The 17,089-nt window shown below is 34.9% G+C and overlaps 1 protein-coding gene across 8 annotated transcripts in view; it reads right to left on the minus strand.

Annotated features, from left to right (window-relative positions):
• Nucleotides 1-1,658: 1,658 nt before the first annotated feature.
• The window catches only part of LOC104146873 (importin-11), a 99,530-nt gene continuing 84,099 nt past the window's right edge, over nucleotides 1,659-17,089 (minus strand). For all 8 annotated transcript variants that reach the window (XM_068928948.1, XM_068928953.1, XM_068928950.1 and 5 more), the window contains 2 exons: nucleotides 14,047-14,131; nucleotides 1,659-4,097 (listed from right to left, as the gene is read on the minus strand). In XM_068928948.1, the coding sequence (XP_068785049.1) occupies nucleotides 3,933-4,097; nucleotides 14,047-14,131 (250 nt within the window). In that variant the 3' untranslated portion in view covers nucleotides 1,659-3,932. The remainder of the gene's footprint in view (nucleotides 4,098-14,046; nucleotides 14,132-17,089) is intronic.

Raw genomic sequence — 17,089 nt, forward strand, 5'->3', positions numbered from 1 at the left:
TCCTCACCATCTCCGAATAAATTTTTCGACTAGTCTAAGTTGAAATTTCCCCACTTTTGCAGTATTGGGCTGCTACTGAACACAGATAAGACACTTGTATTGAATTAGGCTAAACTGATAGCAGTTCTGTCATACAAATAGTTATTGTGATATTTTCATTTATAGACCAATCTTAACTTGGAGTAAAATCTTCCAAGATGAGAAGCTAAACATTAATGAAGCATTTAGCTTATTCCATGATGCATGTGAAAATGAATTAATACACTTATTCTGAGACATTCCTCAGAAGGTGAATGACAATGTTATAATGCCATTATTAGTCAAAAAATATATGCATCATTCCTGACAGTCTGGGCCAACATTAGTTATCATGCACTAAAATAAATTGCAGTGGACACTCCATCATGTGAGTTAGCACGGGCTGGAATAGCTCAGCTAATAGCAGGACACCCCTGCACCACTGTCCCCAACATGCCGCTCCGGAAGTGCGGGACAAAGATTGCTGGAGCTCGCTGAACCGTGCTCATACACAGCACCGTTTTTCAGATTGAACATGGTACAACAGCACTATGTTGTTTCCCAGTCTGTCCTGCAGTGTGACCGCTAGTGCGGTTGGTGCTAGTCTCACACTGAGCCAAGCTGAGAGTCTCTGCAGATGAACTATGCAACAAATGCAATTTTCGGTAAACTGCCCCCAGGTCCTGGTAACCATCTGTGGACCAAAACGGAAAAGAACCTTCAGCACACGGAGTCCACTTCATTGCAAGTACAGCACATTACCAACCAAAACCCTTAATTGTGAATATTGATTTTGCTGGGTGAATGAGTAAATCAGATGCAGGTAACATACGCATTGCACCAATTTTTCTAACAAACTTGGCTGGGTCAAGGTAAGAAGTAGGAAGTAATGGGATAACAAACAGCTTCTGGAGAGGTGTGCTGCCAGCTAGTTACATAGGGAAGGTTTTGCATTCAGAGGTCTGATCCTGCAGCCACTGCCTCTCAGCCTCAGCCAAAAGGTGAAGGAAAAGTCACAGGAGAGTGGCCACACATCCTCTGGGAACAGAAGGAATACTTTAAAAACAATTACTCTCCAAAGGGGCAGTAAAGAAAAAAAAAAAGCTCAGATACTGAAAAGCCTCTGGTTATGCGGTAAGATTTGCAAAAGCATGGAGGCACCCATATCTCTAAACAGCCAGTAACCGGGGTGGGGTGGGGGACACAAGAATACCCACTGTCCTAAGAGTTTAATCGTCCTTTAGTGAAGCAAAGTTCCCTTCAACTTTGAAGGTGGAGGATCAGTGCTTAGGAGGAAAATCCTCTCAGAACATAACATAGTCTTTCTCCAAGATAGGAACGACAAAGGTGCACAGAAAGGAGCAGCTTTATCCTGTTATTCCTGCGGTTGCCCAGGTAACAAACAAATTAAAACTCAAAGTTATCTTTGAGTCTCAAGTTTGTAGATAATTATTTGAACTGTGACAGCCTGGGCTCAAAACTTTTTAGTGACAATCATGAAGTATCCGGATGATATGCCTCCGATGAATAAGCAAAGAAATGAGGTCCAGGTGCAGCCTGGTATTAATCGGAATTATTCATTCATTCACCTCCGGTACGTTTCTCTGTGTTATGACAACTAAAAGTGAGATAGAAGGAAGTCAAGAAAGAAGGAATATTTTTGTAATAGAAAAAAAATTGGTGATAAAATGAAAACTTCCATCTTCAGAAATACAGTCATACTTTGATACTTTAACACCTCTACAAATATAGTTTAAGCAGTGTTACAATCAAAGTTTCTTTTTCTCTGAGACCAGTAAAATCATTTTTCTCTCATGAAGGGGTATTTCTGCTCACAAACAATTTTAATTGCTTTCCTCAGTGTCGCTACTTGTATGGTGTAGAGTCAAGAAATGGTAATCGGAAGAACAAATTTACAGGTATAAAATATCAAGGCAACCAACTATGACACTGATTTATATTGCTGGATTAGTAGACACTCCTTCCTCTTAATACATGCACCCCGTTCCTTCAGAACTCTCATCTTAGGGCCTAGCTTTGTGAAACACTCAGAAAGCCAGCTATGGTACAAGGATCATATATCATGTTAGGAATCATAGAAGTGTTACTCCGATAATAAAACCCTAGGTACATTACCAAAAAAATAACATAACAAAGCATTAACAAAGTTAGTTTAATAGCAACAACAGAAGTTTAAGGTGGGCAACAGTTCTCTCTGTAACTCAGCACTAAAAGCTATAAATTAACTGAAGGATTGGAAAAAAACAAAACTTTCTTTTCATGTAACACTACATAAAATTATAGTTAAAACAAACCTTCAATAACACTGTAATTAAAGCTGAAAGCCCATCAGGAGAGATGGACATTTTGTGGAATGTCCATCTTCATATGTGTCTTTATATTGTCCGTCTTTATATTTGTGCATTGGTATCAAATTAAAGGCAACAGTTATTCTACAGAAAATAATCCAGGAAAGTCTATTTAAATGTGTTTTAGAATGAGTAATGGAAATATTAACAGTGTGAGGGTTAACTCATGCAAAGAAGCTTTTAGTTGATCTTAAAGCACAGAGGAAAAATCAAGGCCACAAAGAGTTTTAAGGACTTATTCTATGTGACAGCACAATCATTCCTTAAAGGTCCAATAAGGTAAGTGGAGGAGGGCATCATTCTCTAAATTACAGGTAGTTTTACATACTATAGTAACAGTATGCAAATTAAGTAAGTCAGAAGTGAGGTATCTTTGGAAAGTCTAATTGACACTTTACTGTTTGTCTTTTTGGAAACATTGGAATTTGTAGTACAGTTCTGTATCTCAGAGGAACAAAGGACTCTGCAGTTACACGCTGTACATAGCCATCTATAGTAAGATTGTACTGTGCATTTTGATATCAAACAGTTTTGAGAAAATAAAACTCAGTCTGTCAGCATAGAAGAACTGCATAAGAATAATTTTTCCCTTGTTCACTTTCCCTGCAACATTTTTTTTCTATTGAGGAATAAAGATAGTAATGAGGGATGACAAAAAAATACCTCCTTTGAATCACCAACTATGCTCAAGATTTCTCCATCATGTTTCATAAGTCAGCTATCCTCATTACATCCTACAGGGTCTGCTCTAAAATCAAATGTACTCAATAGGTTTCAGATGATGTTCATTACCTTATGAAAAGGACTCTTACTCAGCAACGCTAAATACACCCTAAATCCCACTTCTACCAAGGCTGTTAGCTTAAATACCTACAGTACACTCAAACCCTATCAACTTCAGGCAAAATTCACATTTGGTAATTTACTCATTCTTTTGAAAGGAAAAAATGTCATTCAACTCCTTAAGCCTGGGAATCTTAGGCATACACAGATTTGTGTGTGCATATAACGTTTAACATTTAAATTTAATTAAAAACTTAGTGTTTCCTCCTGTAACAGTACCCCTACTTAAACAGCTGAAGAAAAAAAACCCAGTAGCAATTAAGAAGGGTAAGGCAGAGAAATTACAATGTTACCATTGCATAAAAACACCTCCAAAATCAGCTTCCACTTCTCAATGTTAGGACTATGCAACGACAAAGTCAAAAACCTCGCCTTTTCTATTAATAGCAAAGGAAGCAAAAAAATTATTAAACATATTTCCTTATGCAAATCCACCATTCTTCATATACAGAAAATCACACACTCATGAAACAAGTTTGTAAACTCTAGTCAGGAGCCAATTTACATTTATTCCTTCAGCCTTACAGTGAGGAAAAAACGTTTTCAAGGATTTGGTGTGTGTGTGTTTTTTTTTTTTTTTAAACAAGTTATTTTCAGCTTTCAGTAGGCTCTTCTATACAAGAGGGAAGCCCAGAGTTTTGGGTTTTTTTGTATTTTTTGAAAGGGAAGTTGGACATAAAAAAAAATCTTGTTTCTACTTGTTTAGAAGCCTTGTAAAAATTCTTGTAGCTGTGCAACTATTTCTGTATCCACAGTTTCCATAAGCGCATGAAAACCTTGTTCTCCCAGTAATTCCTGCTGTGCCTTTAGCTTCTCATAGACGAACTGCTGCAATGACACAGTGTGTACGGGGTCCTTCAATGCAAGCTGTGGAAGCAGATAAGAAGAAAAAAAAATAAGTAACAACACAGTAAAAAATAGTCTGTGACTTACTCATCTCTCCTGAGCCAGGGAAACAAAGACCTCCTGCTTTTCTTTGTACACAAAGTAAAGATCAAATTTACCTCCAAGATGAAAAACTGATGGCAGTTTCAAACTATTTGAAACAACAGTGCTCAAATCATGGACTCCATCTACTATAAGATTTTGCCCTTCTACAAGATAAAGAGATTTCAAAGCTGCTTTGTTAATTTCCCATCACTCCTATGAAAACCATCAGATGTTACCAAGATAAGTACTTTAAATTTTTCATAAAGTATAACCAATTTGATTTTACTAATAAGGAAACAAAACACTGAAAAAAGCTGAACTGATTTAAATTCATATGACAAAAAACAGAAGCAGCTGGAAATAAAAATCCATTTTATTCAGATTTTCAGAGCTATTTTCTAACCGTTAAACAACAATAGCTAAAATAAATTTTCCTGATACATCAAGCACAATCAAGTCCAGATAAACGACATAATTTTCTAGGGGAAGGAGGAAGAATATCTGTCTTGATAATGAGATGTGTGCGCAGGCCAGGGGCAGAGGATTACACAGCATTTTTCTCAGTCCACCAGATGGGATGAAAGGGGCATGTGTATGTGTGTGGATTGGTGGCAGGGTTGGTGCACGTGGAGCTTGAAGTATCATAAAGTAGGATGCTGAATAAACAGGAAATTACTGCAGATCTGAGATCTTCTGCTTATCTTAGTATCAAAACCATACAACACTACTACTTATGCTGAAAGGTCAGAAAACCATACGCTGCTAGACCTCAAAGGCCAGTGAAATAGGAGACTCTTCTTAATTTGTAGTCCTCTGCTATACTGCTATCCCTGAAAGAATCGAAGCATATTAAACTTGCACAACTGCTTCTTCTGTATGTCCTCATTCTTATTTCACACATCATCTATGGCATAAGTTTACTGCATTATTAGCAATATTATCAGCCACTATGTAAACAATAAAGAGAATTATTACTGTAGATAAAGGATATTGAAATTTAACGTGATCAGCTCTAACACCTACATTTTTTAGATCATAAATTCCCTTATTGGGTTGAATCAGAATTAAGAAATATGGCATTAACTTCTTCTCTGACTAGAAGTCATGGGAAACAATTAGCATCCCATAGAGTTTATATTAAAAGGGACTGCAATATAGAAAGTACGCCTCATTTAATAAGCTACATGGACTGACAAATGGGTTTGAACATAGACACATCATCAATAAAAGCATAATCTGTTCAGTGCCTGAGCCAAAAGTTTCATTTTTCTTTAGCAGTAGTAAGTTTAGGTCACTCTCACCAGATAAGCTATGTAATTTTTCAAACATTCATGGATGAATTCCTAAAATAATAATAATAAAATTCTTCCAAGAAAAATCACATTGCACATTCATGACACCTTTCCATTCTGGTATAATATGATAAAGAATTATTTAGATATGGTTTAATATGGAATGGAAGACATCATACCTTCAGATTTTTTTTAAACAATATTACAGCCAAAACAGGAAGGATATACTGATTGAAACAAATATAAGACTGTTATTATATTATAAACACTTGTGTTTGCCTATTAGGCTTTAAGATAAAAGTAAAAGCAAAGAAAGCTAAAGCAAAAATAAAAGAAACAAAAACATTGCAATTGTCACAAAAAAGAAATTGAAGCTGTATTTCTTTTAAACAAGTGGAGTTAATAAGCAGACTACTTTTTATCAGTGCCTGCAAGTTCTTTCTTCCTTCATATTATGGTCACCTTTCATGTTGTAAATCTCTTAATCATCCTCTCGGTATTCCTAATATCAGCTTCTTAGCCTTTGATCCTCCACCGTTTTCTACTCCCCAGCTATTTTACATTTCAAGTGTAAAATATCATCTTTTTATTTCTAACACTACAGTCTTTTGCAAAGGGATCCAATTGTGCTAATAGTTTAGCATTCTTTGCATAGTAATTCTTAGTAAATATAATCTTGTCTCCAAATTCTAAACAGGCTTCTCAAATTGAAATACTCTAACAAAAATCTGAGCTACAGCTACTGTAATCAATATTTGCCAAGGTTACTTTTATCCTCTTGTAATATTGCTTTAGTAGACCTACAGGGTAAAAAAAGACCATCTGGGCAAGCAGAGAAAGAAACAACTTCAGAACAGTTTGTATTTGTTAAAAAAGAATTATAATCTGGGAAATATACCACGTCTAATTTATTTGTTAGTTTCAGTAAGTTCATACCTCTAACCAGTCATACACAAAATTACTGCAGGGAATCCTGCACAGAAAACCAAGTATTAAAATTGTGCAAACAAGTATTCTCATACTCTTAAGTCAAATGAGACTTCCAGTCAATGCTACTGCGTTTGAGTTAAAAAGACTTACCTTAAGGACTTAATACACTAATCTTTCAATCAATAAGGCAGAAAAAGCTGCCTTAGCGCAAGTCCCCCTGAATGCAATAGAATTCCACTAAAGTATGAAGGTACAGTTCAATGTCTGTTTTTTCAAAGTCCTCTGACACGAACAGCAGAGGTCAGTAATTAGTCCATAAACTATGTTATCACAACATTAGAATACTATCTGGTTTAACAGGTGACCCTAAAAGACATTTTCAGACTATTGTACTTGATTTTTAAGGAAAAAACCCTCCTCTTCAAAATTAAGTCTCCAGCTTGCTAAGTGCTGAACATCTGACGAGTCCAGCATGGAACATGACCACATCAAAATTAACACTGATAACTGAGACTGCAAACACTGGTTCAGGGACGACCTTTTTATATATGCATATGTATGCTGTATTCCTAACAGCGTGGCCATACTTTTCATTGAAATACTCCTGAGTTTGAGAAGAGCAAAACCACATATTTTCAAATTAAAAACTCCCAACAGCTTCATAGCCAAAACAGTTAAAGGCAGGAAATATAAAGTTGGGCAAGGAAATACATGGTATTGAAAGATGCTCTAAGTTGCTCAGTATCAGCTGCTTTATGTCTTTTGTCAAAGAGGTCCACACAATGAACACTGGAAAAATACCTGTAGAGTGGCTGGTATAATCAGCTATCAGACCACTAAATCTTACTCTCAGCATGAAGGAACTATCTTCAAACCACTGAATAGGGTATTTCAGTTTCCTCTAAAATTCATGCCTTATTTTTTCATTATTTGCTATGAGATATATATATATATATATTTTTTTTCCTTCCAAATACCTTAAACTTTCAATCAGTTGCATAAGCACAAAAATAATTTACTTTTTTTATTTTACTTTCAATATTCGTAAAATATTACATTACATGTAGCCATACAGTCGCATAATAAGCCTCAGTTGTCAGCTTATTAAAACGTATAGTCCCAATGTTAGGTTTACTGTTTTCTATGCCAATTTCAGGCAAATTAGCAGCCCAACTAAACCCTGCGGTTCTGAAGTTCTAGTGAACCCTAATTTTAAGGTTCTACTTTTCATGGGATATATTGCAGATAAGTAGACCGATCATTAGGAATCTCAACAAAAATCTCAGTGACTAAATCTTGATTAAACATTACTATTAAATGCTACCTTAGGAGGTTTTTGTCTTTTGAGATCTGGAGATGATGGGACCTGTGAATGATTAATGTCCTAATTAATTACAACAAAATACATGAGGATAGGCTTACAAAGAGAAGCACATTCATCCTGATTTCTTGAAAGCAGAACTAATTCAGTTTTGATGTGCAGCAATAACAGGTGCTTAACTGGGACAATAGCAGCAAATTTCTGCTAAACAGGAATTCCTCTCTGTACTACAGGGTTAGAAGTTGCTGACTGCTTTCAAAATTCTTCATTTCAAATAAAAAATGATGGGCTAGGAAAGTCAAACTGCATAATCTTTACAATGTATTTTTTCAGGATGTTTATGAACTAAAATAATTACTAGAACAGCTTTTTAATCAGGAATAACAAGGATTCAATAAACAAGGGGATACTGCTGTAGCTGATGCATGAAATAAGATTATCAATTTTCCTGGTAAACAGTAATTTTCTTTTCTTCAAATCTAAAAAAGATTACCTTCAGCCACTAATTTATCTGATTTTTCTTCTTGCATCACCATTTAAGAACTGCTGAACAAGGTGAGACCAGGAGCCTACTATATCCATTATTCTGTCTCCAACCTTGGACAGTAGGGAATCAGCGGAAATACTTCCCTTAGGATACATTTTCAAACTTTCCACACTCAATACTAAAATCCTCATGAGCCGGAAGGTGCAGCTGAATGATTGTATTTTAGAAACATCAATATATTCCTCCTCCTTGAATTATCTAAATTGATTGAAAAAAACAACTAGATTAATGGGCTTCAAAAGAGCCTGCAGTCATGAATTCAACAGTTTAATTACATGCTGTATTAAAAAAATAATTCCTTTTGGTTGCTTTAAATCTGTTGCCTAGTAAAAAGGGACAGAAATTTGTTGTAGGATGTTCACTTATCATCGCCATTCAGTTCTGATGCTATAGGATCAGTCTTTTACTTTTGTATACTAAAGAATTTTAGCCTGTTCAAGTAAGGCATATACCTTATACCTACATAGACATATATCTATGTTCTCCCTGTGTTCCCTCTCTTCCCTTCTCTTTTTTCTTAGAGATATTTCCTGTAGATTGTGTGCATTTGTGAGTGCATTAAAAACAAACTACCAAAACTCCAGTCTCTGGGATTTCCATTTTAGATAGCTCAATCCAAACATGAATGACAGACAAACTTCAGCGTGAATTCCTAATCACGTCAACAAGCACAGATAAAGTCCAGTTGATTTCTGCATGTATAATAATCATGATATGAGAAGGATGCATCAAGTTTACTACACATACTTCTGTTGCTGAATGAGACTAGGGTCCCTTTTACCTGTTCAAGTGCTTATATCTGACATAAGGAGGCCTGCAGGGTCTTTTTAATTCTGGATAATTCCAGTCTGAAAAATAACTTTTGAAAAATTGGCTATTGAATGCAGTCCAGACAAATCATTGTACTTCTATTGTGCTTCTATTCTATACAGCATAAACAGCTCTATACACAACTACTTACAGGAACCTGCATTTATACTCGCTGACTTCATTGCACGTTGAACACCTTCTCTCCCTTCTTCCTACTCCTCGCTATTAGTCTGCTTGGTTAACCCCTGGAGCGTAAGCTCTTCAAAGACCGTATGTCCTTGTATGTTTGTATAGCTCCTACTGCTATGACAATAAATGCTTTAAAAGATCACTAGTTATATTTAAGGCTATACTATGAGCAATACTAAATGATACTGCCAGAAGATTTTCTTTCAAGTAAAATACATCACAGCACAAGTATCTTATGCTTTCTGACTTTACACCAACAGTATATTTTAAAAGCACAGTTTCCACTTATGAGTAGAGACGCCTTCCAAGTCTTCTACTAAGCGGCCAGCTCTGTGAAATGAATCACCCTATTTCTATCCTCATATGGCACAGAAGCTCCAAAATTATATCCAGGACAATGACCTGAATAATACTTGACACAGGTTTGTGATCTCACGTCACGACTTACTTTCAGTTATCAGTACGTTACCTGGGAAATTTAACATTTAGCACTGAATTCCCTATACATCTATATCTCTTTTTAAAAACTACTGAAAAGCAGTGTGAAATCAAACAACTAATGTGTGTTCGGAATCTTAATATGACCTTAAAGATACTGGATTTGCTTGTTTATTTTTGGTGTTCCTGTGTTTTCTGCCTCAACATCCTGTTTCACAGGCAGATAAATATTTTATATTACAAAAAGACTTGGAAGAATTAATTTTTATCTCTATTAGAAAGCAACTGTACATAGACATTATTTGAAAACTACTGAAAGACTTCAAAACGATTGTTTCACTTCTGTGTCACTGTTTACAGGAAAAACTAGACTCAAATGTTTAAATGTCTCCAGCTTACCCTGCACAACGTATGTCAGCAGGACACAGCTGGTATTAAAGCCAATACTTCTTAGTAATATCCTTGGAATACTGACATTCTAAAATAGTTTTCAAATAACAACAACAACAACAATCTAGCTACTTCACAAATTGATCTTGAACCTTGGCACAAGTGCTTATATCAGGGCTGGACTGATAACACACTTCTGCTACATCATTGGTTTTAAACAGTGTTTTGACTGAAGAACAGTATATCAGTTTTGGAAACAACTGTTCCCCCACTCCCCACGACCGCACTTACCAGAACCAACAGATTTCTGCAGAATTATCGCTTGCTTTAAACCATTTTTGGTTAGGTGGGTCTCTATCCTCAACAGCTTTACACAACACTAGTGTCAAAATCACACAATTTCCAGTTCAAAATCATGTATTATTCAGCACTAAAACGGTGATCTAATTACTATAAGCAATAACACAATGGTATGCAGAATGCAAGAACAGGTAATAAATATCTCTTAAAACTCAAAAAAAAGTGTTTTGGGGATGTCCTGAGTTAATTCTGTGCTGTAAAGATTTTCAGACATTAAGAGATTCTCTTCAATTTAAACATAGATATTTTGTTACTAAAGAGGAAACAAGAATGCTGGGCATGAAATTATATTTACTGTGATGGCACGTATCTTGTGACTGTGATGCTTTGAGAAAGGCTGGAAAGGCTAGAAAAATCATTTAAGAAAGGAATATATCCTTTATTTTTAACAAAGGATATAAGATTACACAGTGGAACCAGGTGATACAAAAATCTAACAAAGTTTTTTCATAGATATTAATGGGCCTTGGATTAGATCTGTGGTTAATTTTTAGACTAGCTGCACAGACAAAAATTATACCTAAAACAAAATACACAGTAAAAATATTAAAAGCGATATCTTTACAGCATAAGTAGTATATCACACCATCACATAAAATTTGGTCATTTGGCTTATTATATAATTCATCAATTTATTTTCTTCAGGATCTATAAAGTAAGGATTCATAGTTTCTTTCCACACTAGGGTAAAAATCAAAAAGAAATCCCCCCAAAATTATACATGTACATACTGCTTTATCTAAAACATGTGCCAGCATGGACAATTCAAGTTTAAATGATAGATTTTTATCTAAGGAAAATATCTTATTTCATTTTTCCCTTCCCTAGTTTCAAATATGTAGCTGAAAAAGCTAAACTCCTTTTTCAACAATGATACTGGAGTTACTGAAAATATATACATTAAGGGCACGTAAAAGAAAGCTCACCTTAGGTCTATATACTGTACACCAATGCAAGGTCATGAATCACTCTCAAACTATTCACATTGTCTAAATAAATTTCCAAGAAAAAAGAAATAACAGTCCCTAGAAACATAGGTTACACTAAATTGTCATAAACTTATAAAACACCGTTCTAGCTATTATTGTCTTTAGCAATTATGAGCTGTGAGTAATAATCAAGAGATATAGCAGTGACAGGATAAAGGGATAACTCAAAGAAAAATATTTAGACCCTGTGCAAACATCAAGTAGTGATACTTAGCATGGACCATGCCAGTTCGTATTTTTTCCCCTCACATTAATGGCTTTTAAAGTTCTAATGTCTTATTATTTTCTAAAAGATATTCCCATTTAACTGGTCATTATTGTTTTACAAGGTTTAAACTCTGAGACCTGCCATACAAACTGCTGATTCAGCATTTAGAAGATCTAAGAGGGCAGACACCTCTTGCAGGAATAAAGCAGCACAGGGGAAGAGCAATTTTCTTAAATCAATTGCAGATTCCTTTAAAGTGGTTCCTGTACCTTCTCTTCTCACCACAAATACTTGATCCCATCCTCATTTCACCAGACCTATCTGCTACTGCAGTTGTTCTAAATGTCAAGTGATCTGTTTTGAATGCTGATACTCTCACAGAGAGGAAGAAACTTCTAGTGCAGGAGGATCGGATGGTCCCAGGCGCTTTTTTTAAAATCTTTTTTTTTTTTTGTTAAAAATCAAATACAAGCTGTGCTTGTGAGGCGTGATTAACAACCTTAGCTATTATTTGACAGTTCTACTACTAGTATCAGAACCATTTTGAACTAAAAAGCTGTCTGAATTTCTGTAACATCCAGAACAAATTTTATATCAAGCAATTTCAGCTGGTATTCAGAACTAATTTATAGCAGACACTCATATTAACTAGATTTTGTTTGCTTTAACAGCTGTGAGAAATGTCATACAAAGGAATAAGAGTATGATGAACACTTCACTTAGCTGAAAAAGTGACATGAAAGACATAGGGACCATAGCATAGAAGGCTCAGGTCTGAAATAGTTCAGGAATAATCTGCTGAGTACGGGAATAAGAAGAGTGAAATTAAGACACTTTTAGAAAACAGGCCTGACGTGAGAAAAACAAAGAATTTTCATAATGCTTAGGAAAACTAGAAAACACAGTAACAATGGAAATAGATCTGTCTACAATATGAGAGAAATCAGAAAAGGCAATGAAGCTTCAGTGTTCCTCTTTGACAGTTTATTCTGTGTAAACCTTCTAAGGAGACAAAGGTTGAGAAGATGTTCAAGAACAGTAGGGGAAGAAAGCACAAGCAATTCCTTAAAGGAGAAAGGAAAGCAAGTGACATGGCTCAAGGGCAAATATATTTGCCATGTAAATTAAAACCTGCCTAGTCATGCCCTCAGTCATGACTTCTGGCTCATCATCACCAAAACATAGCCATTTCTCTTTAATCACAAACAGAAACAATACGGACAATAACTCAATGGACAACAACTCGGTATTACACGTGACCTCAAACAGCTCCTTTATTATAACTGCTTATCAACATTATACTGGTGCACCGGACCATTTAAGAGGGCAGAATGATACTGGTCATAAAAAAAAGTGCTTTGATTCTCAAGAGATTATCCAAAGCCACTAAGAGAATGAATTTTATAATTCTGCAAGAAATTCTGAAAATTTCATTTAAGCCCACAGGCTGGAAGACAATTTAACCAAACATAACAGGGTCTACAGATGCTTGTAATCATTCTTTTAAAAGCTCAACTAATGTTTTTTTTAAGGATCACAGAAAATAATGTTTTTATATATTTTTTTTTTTAAATCAGAAGTTTCAAGACATCAGTAATTTCTCTTAAGGCATCACCAATAGCAGCAGTATATGCAAGAGTTTGGTTTTTTTTTTTTTTAAATGTCTATTAATTAATATTTAAAAGAAAAGCCTAAAAAACCCCAAAAAGTACCCAAAACCTTAAAAAACCCAAGAGATTAAAAGAACAACCAAAAATCATTCAAGCTCTCCTCTTTTCCTACAAGGAGTAAAAATAACTAACAAAGAAAAGTCCACAAGTCTTCCTTTGGATATAGACCTGGTCAATTAAAACAAACATGTATGAGAGGACTACATGTATCTACTGAATCATGCAATTCCATGTTTTGCTATTATTCAATGACAAACATTTCAGATTCAATTTTACACCACAATGCTTGTATACTGCAATTTTCTATGCAAGTTACAAAAATGTGAGGAACCAGCTTCCCTTCCCACTTAAAAAAATTGGTTAAATGATGAAACAGTCACATTGAGGTAAGACAAAAATGGCTACAACGCAGGGTACCTAATCCAGATATGTCAATCTAAATCAATGCTCCTTATTAAGCTTTCTTTATATTAGAAGAATGTTCTATGCAAACATATAAATCAATACACGTTTAAATAAGACACATGACTAGATGTTTCTTTTGGCAACATTTTCCAAGACTCAAAAAGAACGCAGAAGCACAATTGTTGTGTGTTGCGGCTGTGAAGTTTCTCATCAGAGCTTTTTTTTTTTTTTTTTTTTTTTTTGGATTTAAGAGGTGAATTTTCCAAGAATAGATGAACCAAAGCCAAAGTGAATTATATAATCAGTTCTAAAATTGAACAACAGATCTAAAACTTACCATCTTCTTCCTTTTGTCTTGTTCTGTGGGAGGTTCCTCATCTTCTGTAACTTTGGGCTCTTCAAAATGAGACATCAGCATGCAGCTAAGAATGGGAATAAAAATAGGTTAAACACACACTATCATTAAAAACTATTTTTAAAGCACTTTTAAAAACACAGAACAGATATGAGGGAGTTTGATGCAAGACAGGCAACCTCTGTTACCAAGTACAGTTTTTCTGAGAACATTGAACCCGGACACACGTCCTGTGTGACCTACACCCATGTAGTAACCTCAGTAGTCCTCCACATCTTTTACAACACTCCCAAACACCATGAAGTATGCCAAAGAACACCACAGGTGTGCTGTCTGGTGAGCTACCACATGTTAGTGATTAGCCAGATGGTTTCTGCCATGTTTTGCCTGTTTTTCCTTCAGTGGAAATTTAGAAATGTATAAACTATTGAAGTTTGGGGGTGACAACACTGACAGAAGGACAGTGTGATAATTCGTGCCTTGGCTCCTCAGGAAGTAGCGTGTGCGTATACTACATATTTCATTTATAAACCAGCACTGCTTTTAGCAATAGGCTATTTTTATTACAATTATAATTACAGTTTCATAAAACAAAACACATGAACTTATATTTAGAACTTTTCATGACATCTAATTTATTGCCAATAGATTTCTACAATTTCTTCTGTTGAGACACATTGGGGCTTTTTATAATTTTTAATTGTATTAGTTTTCTATTCAAAAGATTGATGTGTCTGCTTGAAAATTGATTTATATATAGGAAAAGAATAAAGCATTTCCAGTTAAACTCACTAACTGAACAGGTAGGTTCAGTTTGCAGCAACTACATAGCAACTTATCAACGTTTTTACATAGACTGTTAACACAGAAAAGTTTTAGAAGTAATATGAATTTAGATGCCTAAGATGTGCAACTTCTAGATAAGAGTCATTGTTTATAAGGTTGGAAAGCAAGCTTATGATTAAAATCCCGCTCATCAGTGACCTTCTCTCTTTTTATGAGAGATGGTTTGTGATGGTTTAACATATTTATTACTTCAGTAATACTGTTTGAAAGTTCACCTCAGTAACAAGGACATAGGACTCCAGTGTTTCATCCATCAAGATTGTTCTGTGAATTTTATAAACATCTCCACCGAGCTGCTCTACCGTGGTAAAAAGGGATTTGATTCTTATAAAAATGAAATAGTGAACTAAGAAGCTTCTGTTTACAGAGTGATACCTAGCACAATTTCAGGCAAGCAAACGTAAATGAAGAAAAAGGAACATATACAACATGTAAAACTCCACATTTTTAACAGATATTATAACAAGAACCTGAAAATTGATTTCTGTAGCAGAATGTTCCAGGTATGACTGTCTAATTAAATAAACAAGAAGCCACTAAGCTATACCTATCAGAGGTGCACCCTGCAGTCATGTTTAATTATGCTAAGCTATGTTAAAGAATAAACTGTTTCAATAGCAATTATAAAACCTCAACTGTTCCCGCATTTTTTAAATTTAAGATAAGCTTGCTAAACACCAGAGCACAACCCAGGCTGCCAGAAAGACTTAAGAGACGTTACAAGCGTAACTGAAGATTTTCTTCTTTTAATTGAGAATAGGAACTACACTAGACGGGGGAAAACAACTATCTTGGTATACTGACAAGGGCAAACAATATTCTCTTTAGTGATTACTGCAGGCTGACATTTTAGTTAAAGCAGCAGAAGAAAAAATTGCTCCAGGGTTACTTATAAAAAGCTGTGTCTATAGCTGCCAATAACCTTACTTTTATACTTTAATACTCTATATTAATATATTCTGGCTTTAATTCAGAATAAAGCATCTCTGAGAAGCAGACTACACAGCAACAATACAATAATACCGAAAAAGCAGTTTATTTACATTTGGCAAAACAAAATACTCTTTTTATATTGAATATATTTAAATTGTGCAGTGTAGTGGTATCAGGCATCATTAAGACAAATATGATAACATGATTTTTAAGGCATTATGAATTTATATGGAAAATGAGAACATAGCATTACATTTTGTACAGTTTAAAAATCTGACCTCCTTTTAAAATGAATATTGCTGCTGCAAGGTAGTTCTTAATATTGGAAGGAAGAAGTTAGATATTAACTTCCAGAAATGGCACTGTTCTCAGTAGCTATCCACGACTAGATTTATAGAACTGTTATCCTGCGTGTCTGGTACTGATGTAAAAAAAACAAAACAAAACAAAAAAAAACACAACTAGTCTGCCATGACATTCAGATAACTTCTATTGATATAAAGAGCCAGAAAGTACTTAGACACTGTGAGTGTTTTCCAAACATCATCTCTTACAGTATCTGCAAAACAACACCCTCCTAAGTAAAGGGGTCCTTAGAAGATGAACTTCTGCATTTCTATTTCCCAATGCTTTTCTGTCCTTTTCAGAAGTCTATGTCTTGATAATAGCCCACATTTCAAACCAGTGCACGTTATGTTTCAAACTTTTTTTTTTTTTTTTTTTAAATAATCTACTTTACTCCTGGATGTATTTTATAGCTTAGCATTTAAACAGATTCTGATTTCCTGAGAGGATATCTTCACTGTCACGGAAAAATAGTAGTTTTTACTTTTCCAAAGAGAGGTTAAAAAACACACACAAACAATCTCTTCCTGTATCTGATACTGCCAAACTGATCACAGGAAGAGGATACATATGTTTAATGATTCCAAGTGACATTCCTTTTTTGCAAGTTAAAGTTGTAAAATCAATTCAAGTCATGTTTTTAAACAGAGAGCTCATACTTGAAAGAAAAGAGAGATGCCTTGGCAAAACTCTCAGTGGCGACATTTTGGAGAGTCTCACTCTCCTAATTAAATTTAATTTTGACTTCCTTAATACTGCAGAGTTTTTCTTTTTCATGCATATCTATTAGTGCTGTAAACCTGAAAACGTTTACAGATAGAATTTTGCTTTCTTATTCAAGCAGTTGAGGAAGAGTTGGCACTCTGGCAAAGTAGGCATATTGTGTTAAATATCATTTACA

The sequence above is a fragment of the Struthio camelus genome, chromosome Z, assembly GCF_040807025.1.
Source record: "Struthio camelus isolate bStrCam1 chromosome Z, bStrCam1.hap1, whole genome shotgun sequence".
Lineage (NCBI taxonomy): Eukaryota > Metazoa > Chordata > Aves > Struthioniformes > Struthionidae > Struthio > Struthio camelus.